Source organism: Oreochromis niloticus, linkage group LG3, assembly GCF_001858045.2.
Source record: "Oreochromis niloticus isolate F11D_XX linkage group LG3, O_niloticus_UMD_NMBU, whole genome shotgun sequence".
NCBI lineage: Eukaryota > Metazoa > Chordata > Actinopteri > Cichliformes > Cichlidae > Oreochromis > Oreochromis niloticus.
Genome location: NC_031967.2, coordinates 69751776 through 69767727, shown reverse-complemented (window position 1 = coordinate 69767727; position 15952 = coordinate 69751776). Strand labels below are relative to the sequence as shown.

Genomic DNA, 15952 nt, shown 5'->3' with positions numbered 1-15952 from the left:
ATCCCAGAATGCATTTCGTCCAAAACTCAACAGCGGACTCCCGGCACATCGTTTTCAACCCCCCCCCCCCCCCCCCGCTCGCGGACTTCTCATTACTCAGGTTAAAGAAACTCCAGCAGCTGTCTATAGTATTGAGTGTCCACTAGAATAGAAATAAAAGCGTTCTAACATCTCACCTGCTTGTTTTTATTAAGGTATGTACACGTATGTACATGTACACTATTTTTATTAATAGAGGTTTCACTACTGAGGTTAAAAATTATATATAAGTCACTTAGATCACTTCTAAATGTTAATGTTTGGTTTATTTCAGTGTTTTATTTGTTCCTGAGTAAACCGGTTTGGCTGTGATTACAGTTTACAGTTACAGCTTCATAACATGTTACTCACAGTTAAATTAGGAGGGGACGGCAGTAAAAACTCCGGACCTGTGACATCATCACGTACGCAGGTGTTCCAATTGTACATATCGCGAGTCCGTGCTCGCGTTCTCGGCGGGTACGTACTCCCGTGCGTTCTCGGCGAGTACGTACTCACCGAGAACGCGAGTACGTACTGGCGTACTTGGGCATTGATAAACGGCCTTACAGTTAAATTAAGAGGGGACGGCAGTAAAAACTCCGGCCCTGTGACATCATCACGCACGCTGGTGTTCCGACTGTACAAATCACGAGTCCGTGCTCGCGTACTTGAGAATTGAGAAACGACCCACGAGTCCGTGCTCGCGTTCTCGGCGAGTACGTACTCGCGTACTTGGGCATTGATAAACGGCCACAGTCCAGCCTACCAAACGTCACTCTCATGCGACTTCCTTATGAGACATCGAAAGTGTGGAGTTTGAACGAGTGGCTGAAAAACAAATGTTTCAGCTTTATTTAAACCTCAAAGTTAACCTCACGTAGTCAGTTTTAACTCAGGTTTTGTTATTCACTAAAAATACCAACAAACTCAGACTTTTAGAACAAACTAAGAGTCAGATCAGCAGAAACAAAAACAAGGAAATGTCTGCTGTAACTGCGTCGCTTTGCTCGACTTTGCTGTTTGTCGGTTTCGTCGTGTTTGTCTCTGCAGGTGAGGTTTATAAACCAAACGGTGTTTCCCTCTGAGATAAAGAGGAATAAACATCAGTCGGGTTTACATGTTACTTCTCAAACACTTAGTTTCATATTGAATCAGTTTGTTTGTTTGTGTGTAAATGTCATGAGGTTGGGTAAAGTCACGTGAATTTGACCGCTTGGTGAGCGGTGCTGTTTCCAGCACAGAGACAAAGAAGTGTAATGTGAGTGTCCGTGTGATGTGTTGTAGTGTCAGGAGTCAGCATACAGCCAGAGATGGATCTACAGAGGTGGCATTGAGTGGCATGTGCCACCCTAAAATGATCTCTTGCCGCCTCTAGTGCCACTGTAGTTTTGTATATGACATTTTTGTTTATTAAGGGGTGGCTAGAGATTATATTAGGGTGGCACATGCCACCCACTCCATGCCACCTCTGTGTGGGCCTCTCATTGGCTGCTGTCAAAGTAAACAGTTGTACTTTGACCTTTAACCTCTCTGCTCTGTATTGTTTTCACTTTCAGACCAGAAAATTATCACAGCTCAGCCTGGACAGAAAAGCGTCACTCTTCCATGTCGAGCTCCAAACAACAGCAGCACCATCACTGGTGTAGAGTGGAGCAGAGCTGACCTGGCAGATGAATATGTGCTTTTGTACCGGGATGAGCTGTTTGATCCAGACAACCAGCATCCATCTTTTAAGAACCGGGTGGATCTGCAGGACAGACAGATGAAGGATGGAGACCTGTCTTTGATTCTGAAGAACGTGATGATTAATGACACTGGAACATACGAGTGTGAGGCCTTCATGAGAGGAACAAATGTGAAGAAGAGAGCTAATGTAGGTGGTGATCCCATCAGCATCGTCACACTGAAAGTTCTTCCTCCAGGTGAGTGAGTAGAGTTGAGTGTGTGTGTGATCAGAGGTGAAGCTGCTTCCTGGTTGTTGATGTTTGTTTCTAAAGATGTTGTTGATGAGACTTTGTAGAAAGCAGCTGGTCTGAGTGATGTGATCAGAGTGCAGTAGATAATGTCTGACAGCAGTTTGAAGAGGAAATGGATTCTGTTCTGTTCTTCACTCATCACCTACCTGACAGCTGACACCTCACACCTGTTTCTCACCTGCATCATCTGTTGGACTCACAGTTGGTGTGAGGGCTTTTTGTTGGTTTTCTGATCTACAGCAAACATAAATGACAGAGTCAGGATTTATTTCGTCCTCCCAGTGAAATGTGGCAGGTTAAAAATGTCTCAGAGCTTCTTACGTGGTGATGCTGGGTAAGAGAAGCCTGTATCACTAAAGCTTGTTTGTTTGTTGGTGTCTTTGTGTTTGTGAATGTAGGCGAAGTGTTTGTCTGTGAAAAAGAGAATTAGCCTCGTTTACACATTGATGTCTCTCAAAGAAATCATTACATTTCACCGCCTTAGTTATGACATATTCATTTATGATCGTGATACAGTCCAACCTACCAAACGTCACTCTAATGCGACTTCCTTAAGAGACATCGAAATTATGGCGTTTGAACGAGTGGCTGAAAATCAAATGTTTCAGCTTTATTTAAACCTCAAAGTTAACCTCATGTAGTCACGTTTTAACTCAGGTTCTGTTATTAACTGAAAATACCAACAAACTCAGACATTTACAATAATCTAAGAGTCAGATCAGCAGAAACAGAAACATGGAAATGTCTGCTGTAACTGCGTCGCTCTGCTCGACTTTGTTGTTTGTCGGTTTCGTCGTGTTTGTCTCTGCAGGTGAGGTTTATAAACCAAACGATGTTTCCCTCTGAGATAAAGAGGAATAAACATCAGTCTGGTTTACATGTTACTTCTCAAACACTTAGTTTCATATGGAATCAGTTTGTTTGTTTGTGTGTAAATGTCATGAGGTTGGGTAAAGTCACGTGAATTTGACCGCTTGGTGAGCGGTGCTGTTTCCAGCAAGGAGAGAAAGAAGTAAATGTGTGTGTCAGTGTGATGTGTTGTAGTTTCAGGAGTCAGTATACAGCCTGGTGGCATTGAGTGGCATGCATGTTTTAAGAGTCAGTATAGTGGCTTGCAAAAGTATTCGGCCCCCTTGAACTTTCCCACATTTTGTCACATTACAGCCACAAACATGAATCAATTTTATTGGAATTCCACATGAAAGACCAACACAAAGTGGTGTACACGTGAGAAGTGGAACCAAAATCATACATGATGTAGTTTGCTATCACCAGTGTGTGAATGGGTGGATGACTGGATGTGTAAAGCGCTTTGGGGTCCTTAGGGACTAGTAAAAGTAAAGCGCTATACAAATACAGGCCATTTACCACATGATTCCAAACATTTTTTACAAATAAATAACTGAAAAGTGGGGTGTGCGTATCATTCAGCCCCCTTTGGTCTGAGTGCAGTCAGTTGCCCATAGACATTGGCTGTATCCCAATTCAGGTTCTGCAGCCTTAACGGTCCTCAAGGGCACATACTCGAAGGCCGCTAAGGCCGGAAGTGCGGGGCTTGTAGGCTTGTGAAATGGGACGGTCTAGCCTCTGTCGCACTGCCCAGGTTGCCTAGCAACCATGATACTAACAGCTGGAAACATTTCATACAGCTTTGTTTGACAGAAATGAAGGAGAAAAGTTTTTTTGTTCATTCATTTTTTGTGACATCACTTTGATTAGTTGAGTATCTGAGGCTGAGACCACAGGACTGTAAAACATGATTGTTGGGCTTCATTTCTGTACTGAACAGTCATTTAAGATTAGCTAGTAAATAACAATTAGCTAATGTTGTTCATGAGACTAAAGTCATCTCACTTTGGTAATGTAAATATAATATGGACAATATTATAGTCATTATATTAATCATTATTAGTTATTACAGCAGTGAGTTTGAACTCTGTGTCAAATACTGAGCTTCAGTAAAGATTCAAGCTGCATTTATTTATATTGCCTATCACCTTCATTCTTCACTCAAAGACAAGTATCTCTGACAGTGTATATGTAGATGTATTATATATAAGAGAAAAATATTGTTCTTTTAATATGTTGACATTACTAAATTTGGCTCTATGCTTACATATATGTGTAAAAAGAAAATGTACGAGCTGTGATAACTGTTTCTGATAGAATGAAGATCAGACTGATATATGAAATATTCCTTTATTGGGTGAGAAAATCAGACCATGTCATAACTGCTTTAAGTCATACAGAATAGATATCAGAGCCTTAAACAGGCTGACTTCTGCTAAATGGGTCAAACTGGGCAGAAAGTCTACAAACACATAACATCCTTATAGAATATGATGTAACACTATAGATCAACTTACCTCAGAATATATAAAGCATATAAACAATTACAGCAATATGATGCAACAAACACAGCAGTGCTACTAATCCAAAATACTCAAAGCTTCATAGAACTGAAACAAACATTTATTTTTAGCTCCATTCTGCTGCTGATACATACTTTAGGTTTCTGAATATTAAACTTGTTGCTGCCTTTCATAGTGTGTAACTTGAAGGCCCTGAGTACTTTCTCCCTCCTCCTCTTCCTCACACACTGCTGAGTTTGTCCTGGTGGATCATCAGGGGTGCAAAGCCTCACAGATGATGTGCAGCAGTGGGTCCCTCAGTCTGTCCTCACTCTGGACACTTGTAGTCGTCACACATGGAAATCAAATGTGTGATAAGCTGCAGGATTCAAACACAAGTGTAACTTATAAATACATGTTCATACTTTTATTCCACAATCAGAGAGAAAGAAACAGAGAGAGAGTGCAGGACAGACAGACAGGTGACAGTCTCAGGTGTACACACTGCTACAAAACAGCACAAGAGAAGGAGGATTTAGTGTTTGTGTTATTATGAGTGCTAAACAAGAAGAGTTCCAGATGGTCCAGTGGACACATGTGTGACTCCTGTGATTAAAGCATCTTTCTTTCAGCTTAACGAGTGAACCGTCAGCTCGTTCAAACACACGTTAAAGTCCGTTTGGCTCGACACCACCGAACAGAGGCAGCAATATAACACAGCTAACATTAACAGTGCAGTGAATCCTGCTTGTGCCGTCATATTCAGGACTGCAAACCGAGCAGCATCACTGACTTTCAGCTTGTTGTGTTTGTGGATATATGACTGACTTTAATTATCCATAAAATCATCACATTCTCTGTAAGATTAAGGTCGACTATTGAACGGCGTATATTTTAAAGTAAAGACTTTAAAACCAAGTTAGTACAAACATCACTAATATCACATAACTTTGCCGACATGTGGCCAACAGCAATGTTTTCATGTTCTTCATTATTAAACATTAGCACATAAATAAGTGACATAATATTCAGTACTTACTTTTACAAGTTTACTCCTCAGCTGCTCCGCTTCCACTGTTTTTTTTTCAGCTAAATTATCCACAGCCGTGCTATGCATTCTGGGATATGTTGGGCCACGAAGTCTACACCGCCACATCCTTAAAATTCAGGGAAATGAAGGCCGCATTTGAGGCCGCATTTCGAGCAGCCTTCGAATTGGGACAGCCTTCGTCGTGTCGCTGTGACGTAATCGGCCTTAAAATGCGGCCTTTAAGGCTGCAGACCCTGAATTGGGATACAGCCATTGTCTGATGAGTGCTAATGACTAAATAGAGTGCACCTGTGTGTAATCAAATGTCAGTACAAATACAGCTGCTCTGTGACGGCCTCAGAGGTTGTCTAAGGCTACGTTCACACTGCAGGCGAAAGCGCATCAAATCCGATTTTCTGACCCTATGCGACCCGTATCCGATCATGGTATGACAGTGTGAACGGCACAAATCCGATATTTTCAAATCCGATCTGGGTCACTTTCGTATGTGGTACGGAATCCGATACATATCCGATGTTTTAGAAAGCGACTGTTGTTTGAATGGACATGTCACATTAAATCCGTCTTTTACGTCACTGACACAAGACAGACGCCAATTATCAGCGCTGGAGAAGACATCGCGAACGCTTCCTGGTCATCCAGTGTAGATGTCAGTGAAACTGTTGGGAAGACAACGTGAACATTTTATTTGTACTGTATAATCTGCAGATTCTGACAGAAATCTGCAACTATCCTTTGAAGCACCGCTCCTCTAAAACAGCAATAAGGATCATTATTAGGTTATTTACATTATTATGTAAATAACAGAATAACTTAAAGCAAAAATTGGGAAACGTAAAGTCCGAAGTCTTTATATTAAGGCCATCAGTCAAACAATATTGTTTGCTCTGGGTCTAAACAGAGCGCGTTGTGTGTGACATCTTCTTTTGCGCATGCGGGCCGCTTTGAGCGTTCACACTAGAGCGCGTTTGCTGTCGCATTTTATTTGTAGTGTGAACAAGCAGACAAAAAAATCGGATTTGATCAAAAAATTGGAATTGAGCATTAAGACCTGCAGTGTGAACGTAGCCTAAGAGAATATTGGGAGCAACAAACCCATGAAGTCCAAAGAACACAGCAGACAGGTCAGGGATAAAGTTATTGAGAAATTTAAAGCAGGCTTAGGCTACAAAAAGATTTCCCAAGCCTTGAACATCCCATGGAGCACTGTTCAAGCGATCATTCAGAAATGGAAGGAGTATGGTACAACTGTAAACCTACCAAGACAAGGCCGTCCACCTAAACTCACAGGCCGAACAAGCAGAGCGCTGATCAGAAATGCAGCCAAGAGGCCCATGGTGACTCTGGACGAGCTGCAGAGATCTACAGCTCAGGTGGGGGAATCTGTCCATAGGACAACTATTAGTCGTGCACTGCACAAAGCTGGCCTTTATGGAAGAGTGGCAAGAAGAAACCCATTGTTAACAGAAAACCATAAGAAGTCCCGTTTGCAGTTTGCCATAAGCCATGTGGGGGACACAGCAAACATGTGGAAGAAGGTGCTCTGGTCAGATGAGACCAAAATGGAACTTTTTGGCAAAAATGTAAAACGCTATGTGTGGCGGAAAACTAACACTGCACATCACTCTGAACACACCATCCCCACTGTCAAATATGGTGGTGGCAGCATCATGCTCTGGGGGTGCTTCTCTTCAGCAGGGACAGGGAAGCTGGTCAGAGTTGATGGGAAGATGGATGGAGCCAAATACAGGGCAATCTTGGAAGAAAACCTCTTGGAGTCTGCAAAAGACTTGAGACTGGGGCGGAGGTTCACCTTCCAGCAGGACAACGACCCTAAACATAAAGCCGGGGCTACAATGGAACGGTTTAAAACAAAACATATCCATGTGTTAGAATGGCCCAGTCAAAGTCCAGATCTAAATCCAATCGAGAATCTGTGGCAAGATCTGAAAACTGCTGTTCACAAACTCTGTCCATCTAATCTGACCGAGCTGGAGCTGTTTTGCAAAGAAGAATGGGCAAGAATTTCAGTCTGTAGATGTGCAAAGCTGGTAGAGACATACCCTAAAAGACTGGCAGCTGGAACTGCAGCAAAAGGTGGTTCTACAAAGTATTGACTCAGGGGGCTGAATAATTATGCACACCCCACTTTGCAGTTATTTATTTGTAAAAAATGTTTGGAATCATGTATGATTTTCGTTCCACTTCTCACGTGTACACCACTTTGTATTGGTCTTTCACGTGGAATTCCAATAAAATTGATGCATGATCTCTTGCCGCCTCTAGTGCCACTGTAGTTTTGTATATGACATTTTTGTTTATTAAGGGGTGGCTAGAGATTATATTAGGGTGGCACATGCCACTCCATGCCACCTCTGTTGATCCGCTCCTGAGTTTTAAATGGTTGTACAAAAATGTCAGAATTTTAAGGTATACTACAGAATGTTACGCTTGCATATGTGTAAAGAAATGCCGTTGATTTTCCTTTTAATTTCCACGCCACCCTAAGAACATTTCTCTAGATCCAGCCCTGTGTACTGATGCAAAGCTTTTTGTTCAGTGTATACAAACAGCTGTAGCTACATAAAGGCAGCATGCAGAGACTCACAGTGTCTTATAATGAGAGGCTGCTTTCTCTCACACATTATGTTCACTTATTATCAGCACGTTTCACTGTATAAATGTTTATATGAACAGGTCCTGCTGTTATTTATTGTAAATGATACTACAGCAGTGAGTGTGTGTGGCCCTCTCATTGGCTGCTGTCAAAGTGAACAGTTGTACTTTGCCCTTTAAACTCTCTGCTCTGTATTGTTTTCACTTTCAGACCAGAAAAACATCACAGTTAAGCCTGGACAGAATGTCATGCTACCATGTCGAGCTCCAAACAATAGCAGCAGCATCATCGCTGTGGAGTGGAGCAGAGCTGACCTGGTAGATGAATATGTGCTTTTGTACCGGGATGAGCATATTGTTCCAGAACAACAGCATCCATCTTTTAAGAACCGGGTGGATCTGCAGGACAGACAGATGAAGGATGGAGACGTGTCTTTGATTCTGAAGAACGTGATGATTAATGACACTGGAACATACAAGTGTCAGGTCTTCATGAGAGGAACAAACATGAGGAAGAGAGCTAATCTGAAGACTGACCCCATCAGCATCATCACACTGAGAGTTGATCCTCCAGGTGAGAGAGTAGAGTTGAGTGTGTGTGTGATCAGAGGTGAAGCTGCTTCCTGGTTGTTGATGTTTGTTTCTAAAGATGTTGTTGATGAGACTTTGTAGAAAGCAGCTGGTCTGAGTGATGTGATCAGAGTGCAGTAGATAATGTCTGACAGCAGTTTGAAGAGGAAATGGATTCTGTTCTGTTCTTCACTCATCACCTACCTGACAGCTGACACCTCACACCTGTTTCTCACCTGCATCATCTGTTGGACTCACAGTTGGTGTGAGGGCTTTTTGTTGGTTTTCTGTAGGGGTGAGTTTTTATAATCGATTTATGGATTAAATTCGATTCTGGCTTGGATAACGTGAAATCGATTCATTAGAATCCTGAATCGATTTTTTAATATAAATTTATTTTGCCCGAAACGCCAGAATCTCTGGTGAAATCTCACAAAATTTCAACAACCACCAAACAGCTAAGACAGTAAATGAGAGCAGGAACACGGATTCTGCACAAGGACGTAAACACACAGCACGGATCATAATCAGTGAGATGTCGCCTTTCTCACGGTCGGGGCTGAAAGCCGACAGCTCGCTGGTTCTGAGCTGTCGGCAGGTCTGCGCTTTGTGTTCACGCCCTTTTTGCGCTGATTCTAAAGCTGTTAGTTTTATCTCTCTCCAAACAACATTGACTGAACCAGCAGCAAAAGAAGATCCAAACTACGCTTCACATAAACATCGTCATGAACTTTTACTGTTTAGCTTCCACTACGATAAAATCACACTTCATGCACAGCTCTCTCTCTCTCTCTCTCTCTCTGTACTTCAAGAACAGTTTCCCGTCTAAAAATCTGTTTTCTGCATTATTCGCTTGCTTGTTACGCACAAGTGTACTGTTGTTTACAGCGCTGTCGGCCGCTGTTTTTTTTTCCCTTTTACATTCTTCCGAAAAGAAAACCTAATTTCTGCCGTTCAATACTGAACAAATTTAAACTTTTTAAAATTATGCAAAATGCAAAACGCTCAGCCGTGTCTCTAATAAAACCGCTGTAACGTCAGAGGTAACGTTCATATGTTGATTAATGGTTTTCTTTCGTTTTTGATGTACTGCAGAATATTTTTTATACAATCCAGGCCAGGAAAACCACCTTCATGTTTTTCTGTGTTTTATCTTCAGCTACTTTGACACAAAGGCATCTGCTGTGACGCTCACACCTTTGATAAAGTCTTGCGTGTGTCAGCTTCCTTTTATAGACACAAAAATATGTAAATGTACTGATCTGAATTATAATATTTCTGACTGTCAAAATTTCCCAGATTCAAATCGAATTAAATCGAATCGTGGATCGAATCGATTCGGGACCTTGTGAATCGGAATCAAATCGATTCTAGAAATCAGTGGCGATACCCAGCCCTAGTTTTCTGATCTACAGCAAACATAAATGACAGAGTCAGGATTTATTTCGTCCTCCCAGTGAAATGTGGCAGGTTAAAAATGTCTCAGAGCTTCTTACGTGGTGATGCTGGGTAAGAGAAGCCTGTATCAGTAAAGCTTGTTTGTTTGTTGGTGTCTTTGTGTTTGTGAATGTAGGCGAAATTTCACTGTTAGAAAACAAACAGTGTTTGTCTGTGAAAAAATAATTAGCCTCGTTTACACGTTGATGTCTCTGAAAGAAATCATTACACCTCACACCTGTTTCTCACCTGCAGGAGGATCTGTTGGACTGATCGTCGGTCTCATACTTTCTGCTGTGCTTCTTGTTGCTGCTGTTGTTGGTTTTCTGGTCTACAGAAAACATAAACAACAGAACCGAGATTTTAACTAGCATCCTGATGAACATCAGCAAGTTTGAAATGTCTCAGAGCTTCTTACATGATGATGCTGGGTAAGAGAAGCCTTCATTTGCCCATACAGGCAAAAACACAGAAGTAAGTCTGACTGAAGAAATATAAACACCAGAGTCTAAGTGAAATACCATAAGTTTGCTTCATTCCAAAGGCTCCACAGCACGTTGTGTCTGCTGTCCTAACTGTTCTGCAAGTAAGAAGGAATTAAAAAAGCTAATGAAACAATTATTAAAAATTGCAGGTTAAAAATAAATAACGTTCTCCAGCATCTGTGGGAGGATCCCAAGAAATTAGACCCAAAATGATCCAGGAAGGGTCAAAGATATTTTTTTTAAACATCAGGCAGAGAACTTAGACAAGATACTAAATAATGTTGTAAAAAGTGTTGAAACCTTCGCCTTAACTGAATTTTTATGCTTTTTTTGTTTTGTTTTTTACATTTATTTTAGTCTCATTACATGCAACACTGAGTATTTTTCGCTTATGATGTAATGAGAATTGTAAATTTATATGATTATTATTATTGTTATTATCGCAGCTGGATCTAGAGTAGGAGCTAGTAGCTAGTCTGGAGCTAGTTTATTGGTAAGACTAGACACCTTTGGAGTAGGAGTCCCACACTATATCCAATAAGGGTCCTGGCTAGACCCCCCATGCTAAAACAATGCCACGGCTGCGTCTGCAGTCAGTCTGCAGCTCGGACACAAGCATTTCACTACATGTTGTACTGTGTATGTGACAATTAGAATTTGAATTTACATTTGATTGTATGTTTGGTCTCAGGCAGCTAAATGAGTTTGTAAGGAAAATGAATATCTGTTAACATGTTATACTCTTTACATTTCTGTGGGACAGACATGAGTTTCCATTTTCAAAAAATTAAGACATCTTCAAATAAATACAAATATATTTCAATGTTTTCCTTAACAACATATTCTATTTCTCATTGAACTTGTTTGAAGCTAAATTTAATTTCAGTTGACATCAGGAATTTACTTTATTTATGGTTTGTTTCCCCACAGTATTCATGAGTTCGGTGCCTAGTGTGTTACATGTTAAACCTCTGTTTGTAAAGTCAGACTTGTTCTGTGAGGTTTGAACCAAATGAACTGATCCTCATGTGCAGATCAGCTGTTACATAATTACAGACACTAACCGATCAATAATCAATCTGATGGTGTTCATTTGGCAACTATAACTGAATGAATGTTCTGACAGTGTCATGAAACCAAAGATAGAAATGATTTCTGTAACAGTCAGATGTTTCCTCTGATCTGTGAAGATTTATTGAACTTTTCATTACATGAACACTTGTGTTGTTTGTTCTCTGGTTGTTACTTCAGTGGAAATATTTCAAGAGCTAATAAATTTTTTACATAAATTAGTACTGTATAGTTGTTTTGAGTCTATTCATGTGTTTTCTGTGGCTGTAAAAGTTTCTTAGATATCTTTTTTACCTCCCTTTTGACATAATTGATGCAGATTTTATCTCAGCAGCAGTCTACGTCATATAAAAACAAGAATATCACTCAAGTAATCCTGAAGTTGTTTAATTTCATCACTCTAAGGTCCAGTCCGAAGAGCAGTAAGTGTTTTAAAAGTGTTTTAAAATGACATATTTGATCATTTTCTACAGTTCTCTGTGGCTTTACAGCTACAGCTAAATGTTGCCTCCTCCACAGTACACAATGTACATTTTTATACAGTGACATCATTTTAATGTCAGCACTACTGCCTCACAGCAAGTAGATCCTGAACTTAAATCGACCTTGGGTGTCTGTGTGGAGGTGCATGTTCTCCCCGTGTTTGTGTGAGTTCTCTCAAGGTACTCCAGCTTCCTTCCGCAGCCCAAAGATATGGAGTTAGTGGGGCCGTAGCTATGAATATGAGTGTGCTTCATTGTCTGTCCCTCTGTGTTTTCTCTGCGTAGACCTGTAGACCTGTTCTGGGTGTGACAGCTGGGATAGGCTCCACTTCATTTAAGTGAACATACGTTTTATTACGCAAATATTATGCAAATGATCAGTGTGATGTTCCTTCTTGATCATCGTTTATGTGTTTGTATCCATGTTAGTGTTTAAAGTCCAACATCTCCCTCTAGTGGTCATATATAAACCATGTGTGACGATGGTGTTAATGTAAAATGTGAATCATAGTGTTCCAGTCAGTCATCAGTGTGTCTCTGCACAGCTGTAATTAAAATGTGTTCAGAGGGCCTCAGTGTCTGAATGGTTCCAGTTCAGCTCCATAACAGCAGCGTCCCTGGTTTGATTCCTGTGTTTCAGCTCATATCTGCCTCTCTCACTGAGGGGATGTGCACTACATGGACATGGATTTGTTCATCAACCAAACTACAGATCACTGAAAGCAGAGGACATTAGATTTATGCAATGAACTAATGTCTAGGATGTTTGTGGGCATCATGGACATGAAATCTCACTGGTCAAATTTAGATTTTGTTACAACAGTGCTTACTTTTTTTTTTTTTTTTTAATATGTCCATCCTTGAGTAATTGCATGTATGTTTGTCATAGTCTTAAATTACATAATTGTGAGTTGTGATTAATTCTTTTGTTTCAAAAAAAAATTGCAGTGGCACAGTGTGCCTTTACATATAGTTTTACAACTTCTATTGTTTAAAACAAAAACAAACAAAAAAAAAAAACCTCAGTGCCCCACAACAGTTTTTGAACCAATAGAAAGCTGGTGCTCAGAGGAAGAGGGCGGGCTTTACTTGGTGTCAGTGAGAGAAATGAAAAAAAGCTCAAATGAGTGAGAAGGACGATGAAGGAAACATCTGTGCTGTGTCTGCTCTGTAAGTAGAATCTCTGTGTTTGTTTGAATTCTTGTACTTTGACTGTCTGCTCTCCTGATAACTGATGATGGAGGAGAAGACATGAAAAACAAATCAGGCTGAATTCAAGTTCAAACACCACGAGGACCAACTGCAGGTCTGAACTGACTCTTTATCTTTACTGGGGTATTTAAAAGTAGAGGATATTTTGTATATACTTGCTTGCTTAATTATCACAGTAAAAGCTGAGTCCAAACTGTGTCAACATGTATGTCAGTAACAAAGTTCCTCCTGAAGAGTTTTAATGTGCTGAGAACTGTTGATTAAAAACGGTATGAAAAGAATTTTAAATTAGACCTAAGAATACAGGTAGCAGAGAGGTTTCTGCTGTTGTGTCTGTGTGATGCACAGACACAACAGCAGACACACTGAAGGTCAGAGATGGGCATTAATGTGTTACTGTAATCCGATTTCTTTTTCAAGTAACAAGTAATGTAATGTGTTTGCTTTTTGGAAAGGTAATTAGTAACTAATTACTTTATCCAATGACTTTACCAACACTGCTCATGACAGTGACTTAGGAGCGTGCGACGTCCGTGGCAGCAACAGACATGTGCAGATCAACAATGGATAATATGGAGTGGGGAACAGAGTATGTGTGGAAGTATTGACCTTACTTTGAGTTTGATTTCATAAAAATTGGCAAAAACATTAGCATTCGCCGTACACTCCATATGCAACAAAAACTTCTTTCTGCAGTGATAAATTTAACTTCAAATCTGAGAAGTACCTACCAAGCCGGCACGGAAATGTGAAATTCACAGAGAAACCCCCGAATCCTCCCACTGACATGACCACTGCGACACCGGGCAAACATCTGCCTGCTCCACTCCTGCTATACAGGTGAAAATAGATTTAAGAGCGACAGGACTAAAAGCCACTGAAGCTTTGATTTCATTTATTCTCTGCTGTGTTTTACTTGCATCTATTTGAAAGAGTGAGTTAAACACAAAACATTATTGTATTTTATATGCTGGAATATGCAGAAAATAGGTTTAAATGTTAAAAATTTCTTTAGGTCAACACCTATGATACAATTTTTCTTAAAGCAATGTGCATAAAGTTAAAATATTCATGGCCTGTATTTGTATAGCATGGGTGACTCAGCTCAGCTCAGGAGGTAGAGCTGGTCACCTACTGATCGGAAGGTTGGTGGTTCGATCCCTCGCTCCTCCAGTCTGTATGTCAAGTATCCTTGGGCAAGATACTAACCCGAACTTGCTCGCCGATGCATCCGTCACAGTATGAATGTGTATGAATGTCGTTCGAAAGCACTATGTATAGATAAAGTGCTTGTGAGAATGGGTGTGATTGGGTGAATGAGGAATGTTGTATAGAGTGCTTGAAGTACTCTGTGAGAGTAGAAAAGCGCTATATAAGAATCAGTCCGTTTAACACGTTACTAGTTCCTAAGGACCCAAAAGCACTTTACACATTCAGTCATCCACCCATTCACACACTGGTCTTGGCAAGCTACACGTTGTTATAAAGTTAAAGTATTAAAACAAATAAAATAATTTTTCAAAAGAAATGTTTTAGTTTGATTCAATTTTATATGATGAAAATAAAAGTGGGCTGAAAGCTCTAGCGCTTTATTACATATTCAGGTTGTGTATCATGTTTTTTTTTTTTTAAATAACCAAACTAATTACTTTTGAAAATAAGTAATGTTATGGGATTTTTTTGGGGGGGGGAGAAGTAATCCATAATTAGTAACTAAGTCCTTTTTTTAAAGGAACTTGACCTACACTGCTGAAACGTTATTAGGTTGAAACTGGCAGGTTTAAACAAAATATAAGGCAAAGGAAGCAAACTCACTGAAAAAAACCCAGAACATGGATTAACTGAGAAACAGGAGAGCATGAAGGATAGGGATAGTAAATAAAAATGAGGGCTAAAATATACACATGAGACATGTTTGGTTAACTGGCGATTCTACACTGGCTGCATGTGTGAATGTTAGTCTGTGATGGACGGATGAACTTCATACACCCTATGAAAACTGGAATGGATGGATGATTGTGAATCTTCCACCAGCATCTTTTTAGCTTCACACTCTTTTCAGTCTTTTATTGTTCAAACTTTATTGAAACATTCATTTATCTAGATCTCCTTTAAACCATTTCTTTTATTCTGTCTAATTTCCACAACTCCCTGATCCCAGTTCCCTCGTTTTTTTCTTATTAAAGTTTTTCCTTCCCAGTGTTGCAGCAGTGCTTGCATTATTGTTGGGTCTTTTCTTACAAATCAAAGAACTTTCAGCCCACTGTTGTTGTGATTTGGCATTATAAACAAAAAAGAGAAAAAAAGAAAAAAAAGAATTAAATTAAAGTGAATATATGATCGGAGAAATGATAATTTCAAATGCAATTTCTTTTAAATACACTCAATGGGAAGAGAGTGATGTTTGTGTTCTTTATGTTGACCTCAAATCAACCTGAGTGTCATTTCTCTTTAGTCCTGATCTCACTGCTGAGCTGCACAACAAACCAAGGTCAGTAACCTTCTTCTGTCACAGTTTAAAACTGATAAATGCTCACTGATATGACCTGATTGGGTTCATGTTTCATAACGGATCTCACATATAAAGCTGATGACATGAATAATTAAGTAAAATACACACAAGAAATGACCACTTTTTTTTTTGTAACCCTCACAGCTCGTCTGACTGTGAGTCCCAGCA

The 15952-nt window shown here is 40.1% G+C and overlaps 1 protein-coding gene across 1 annotated transcript; it reads left to right on the top strand.

The window, feature by feature from the left end:
• The first annotated feature begins 790 nt into the window (after positions 1-790).
• Positions 791-11799, top strand: LOC109201251 (uncharacterized). Its single transcript, XM_019356864.1, has 4 exons — positions 791-1071; positions 1578-1943; positions 8227-8589; positions 10278-11799. Exons 1-4 carry the CDS (start codon positions 1002-1004, stop codon positions 10391-10393), a joined length of 915 nt encoding a protein of 304 aa, XP_019212409.1. The 5' UTR covers positions 791-1001; the 3' UTR covers positions 10394-11799.
• The last annotated feature ends 4153 nt before the right edge of the window (positions 11800-15952 follow it).

What these genes read in the sequence shown, in the direction of transcription:
- LOC109201251 (XM_019356864.1), top strand. Translation starts at nt 1,002, where the DNA reads ATGTCTGCTGTAACTGCGTCGCTTTGCTCGACTTTGCTGTTTGTCGGT. An exon ending in CGTCGTGTTTGTCTCTGCAG is followed by an intron (nt 1,072 to 1,577) that starts GTGAGGTTTATA and finishes TTTCACTTTCAG; the next exon opens with ACCAGAAAATTATCACAGCT. An exon ending in ACTGAAAGTTCTTCCTCCAG is followed by an intron (nt 1,944 to 8,226) that starts GTGAGTGAGTAG and finishes TTTCACTTTCAG; the next exon opens with ACCAGAAAAACATCACAGTT.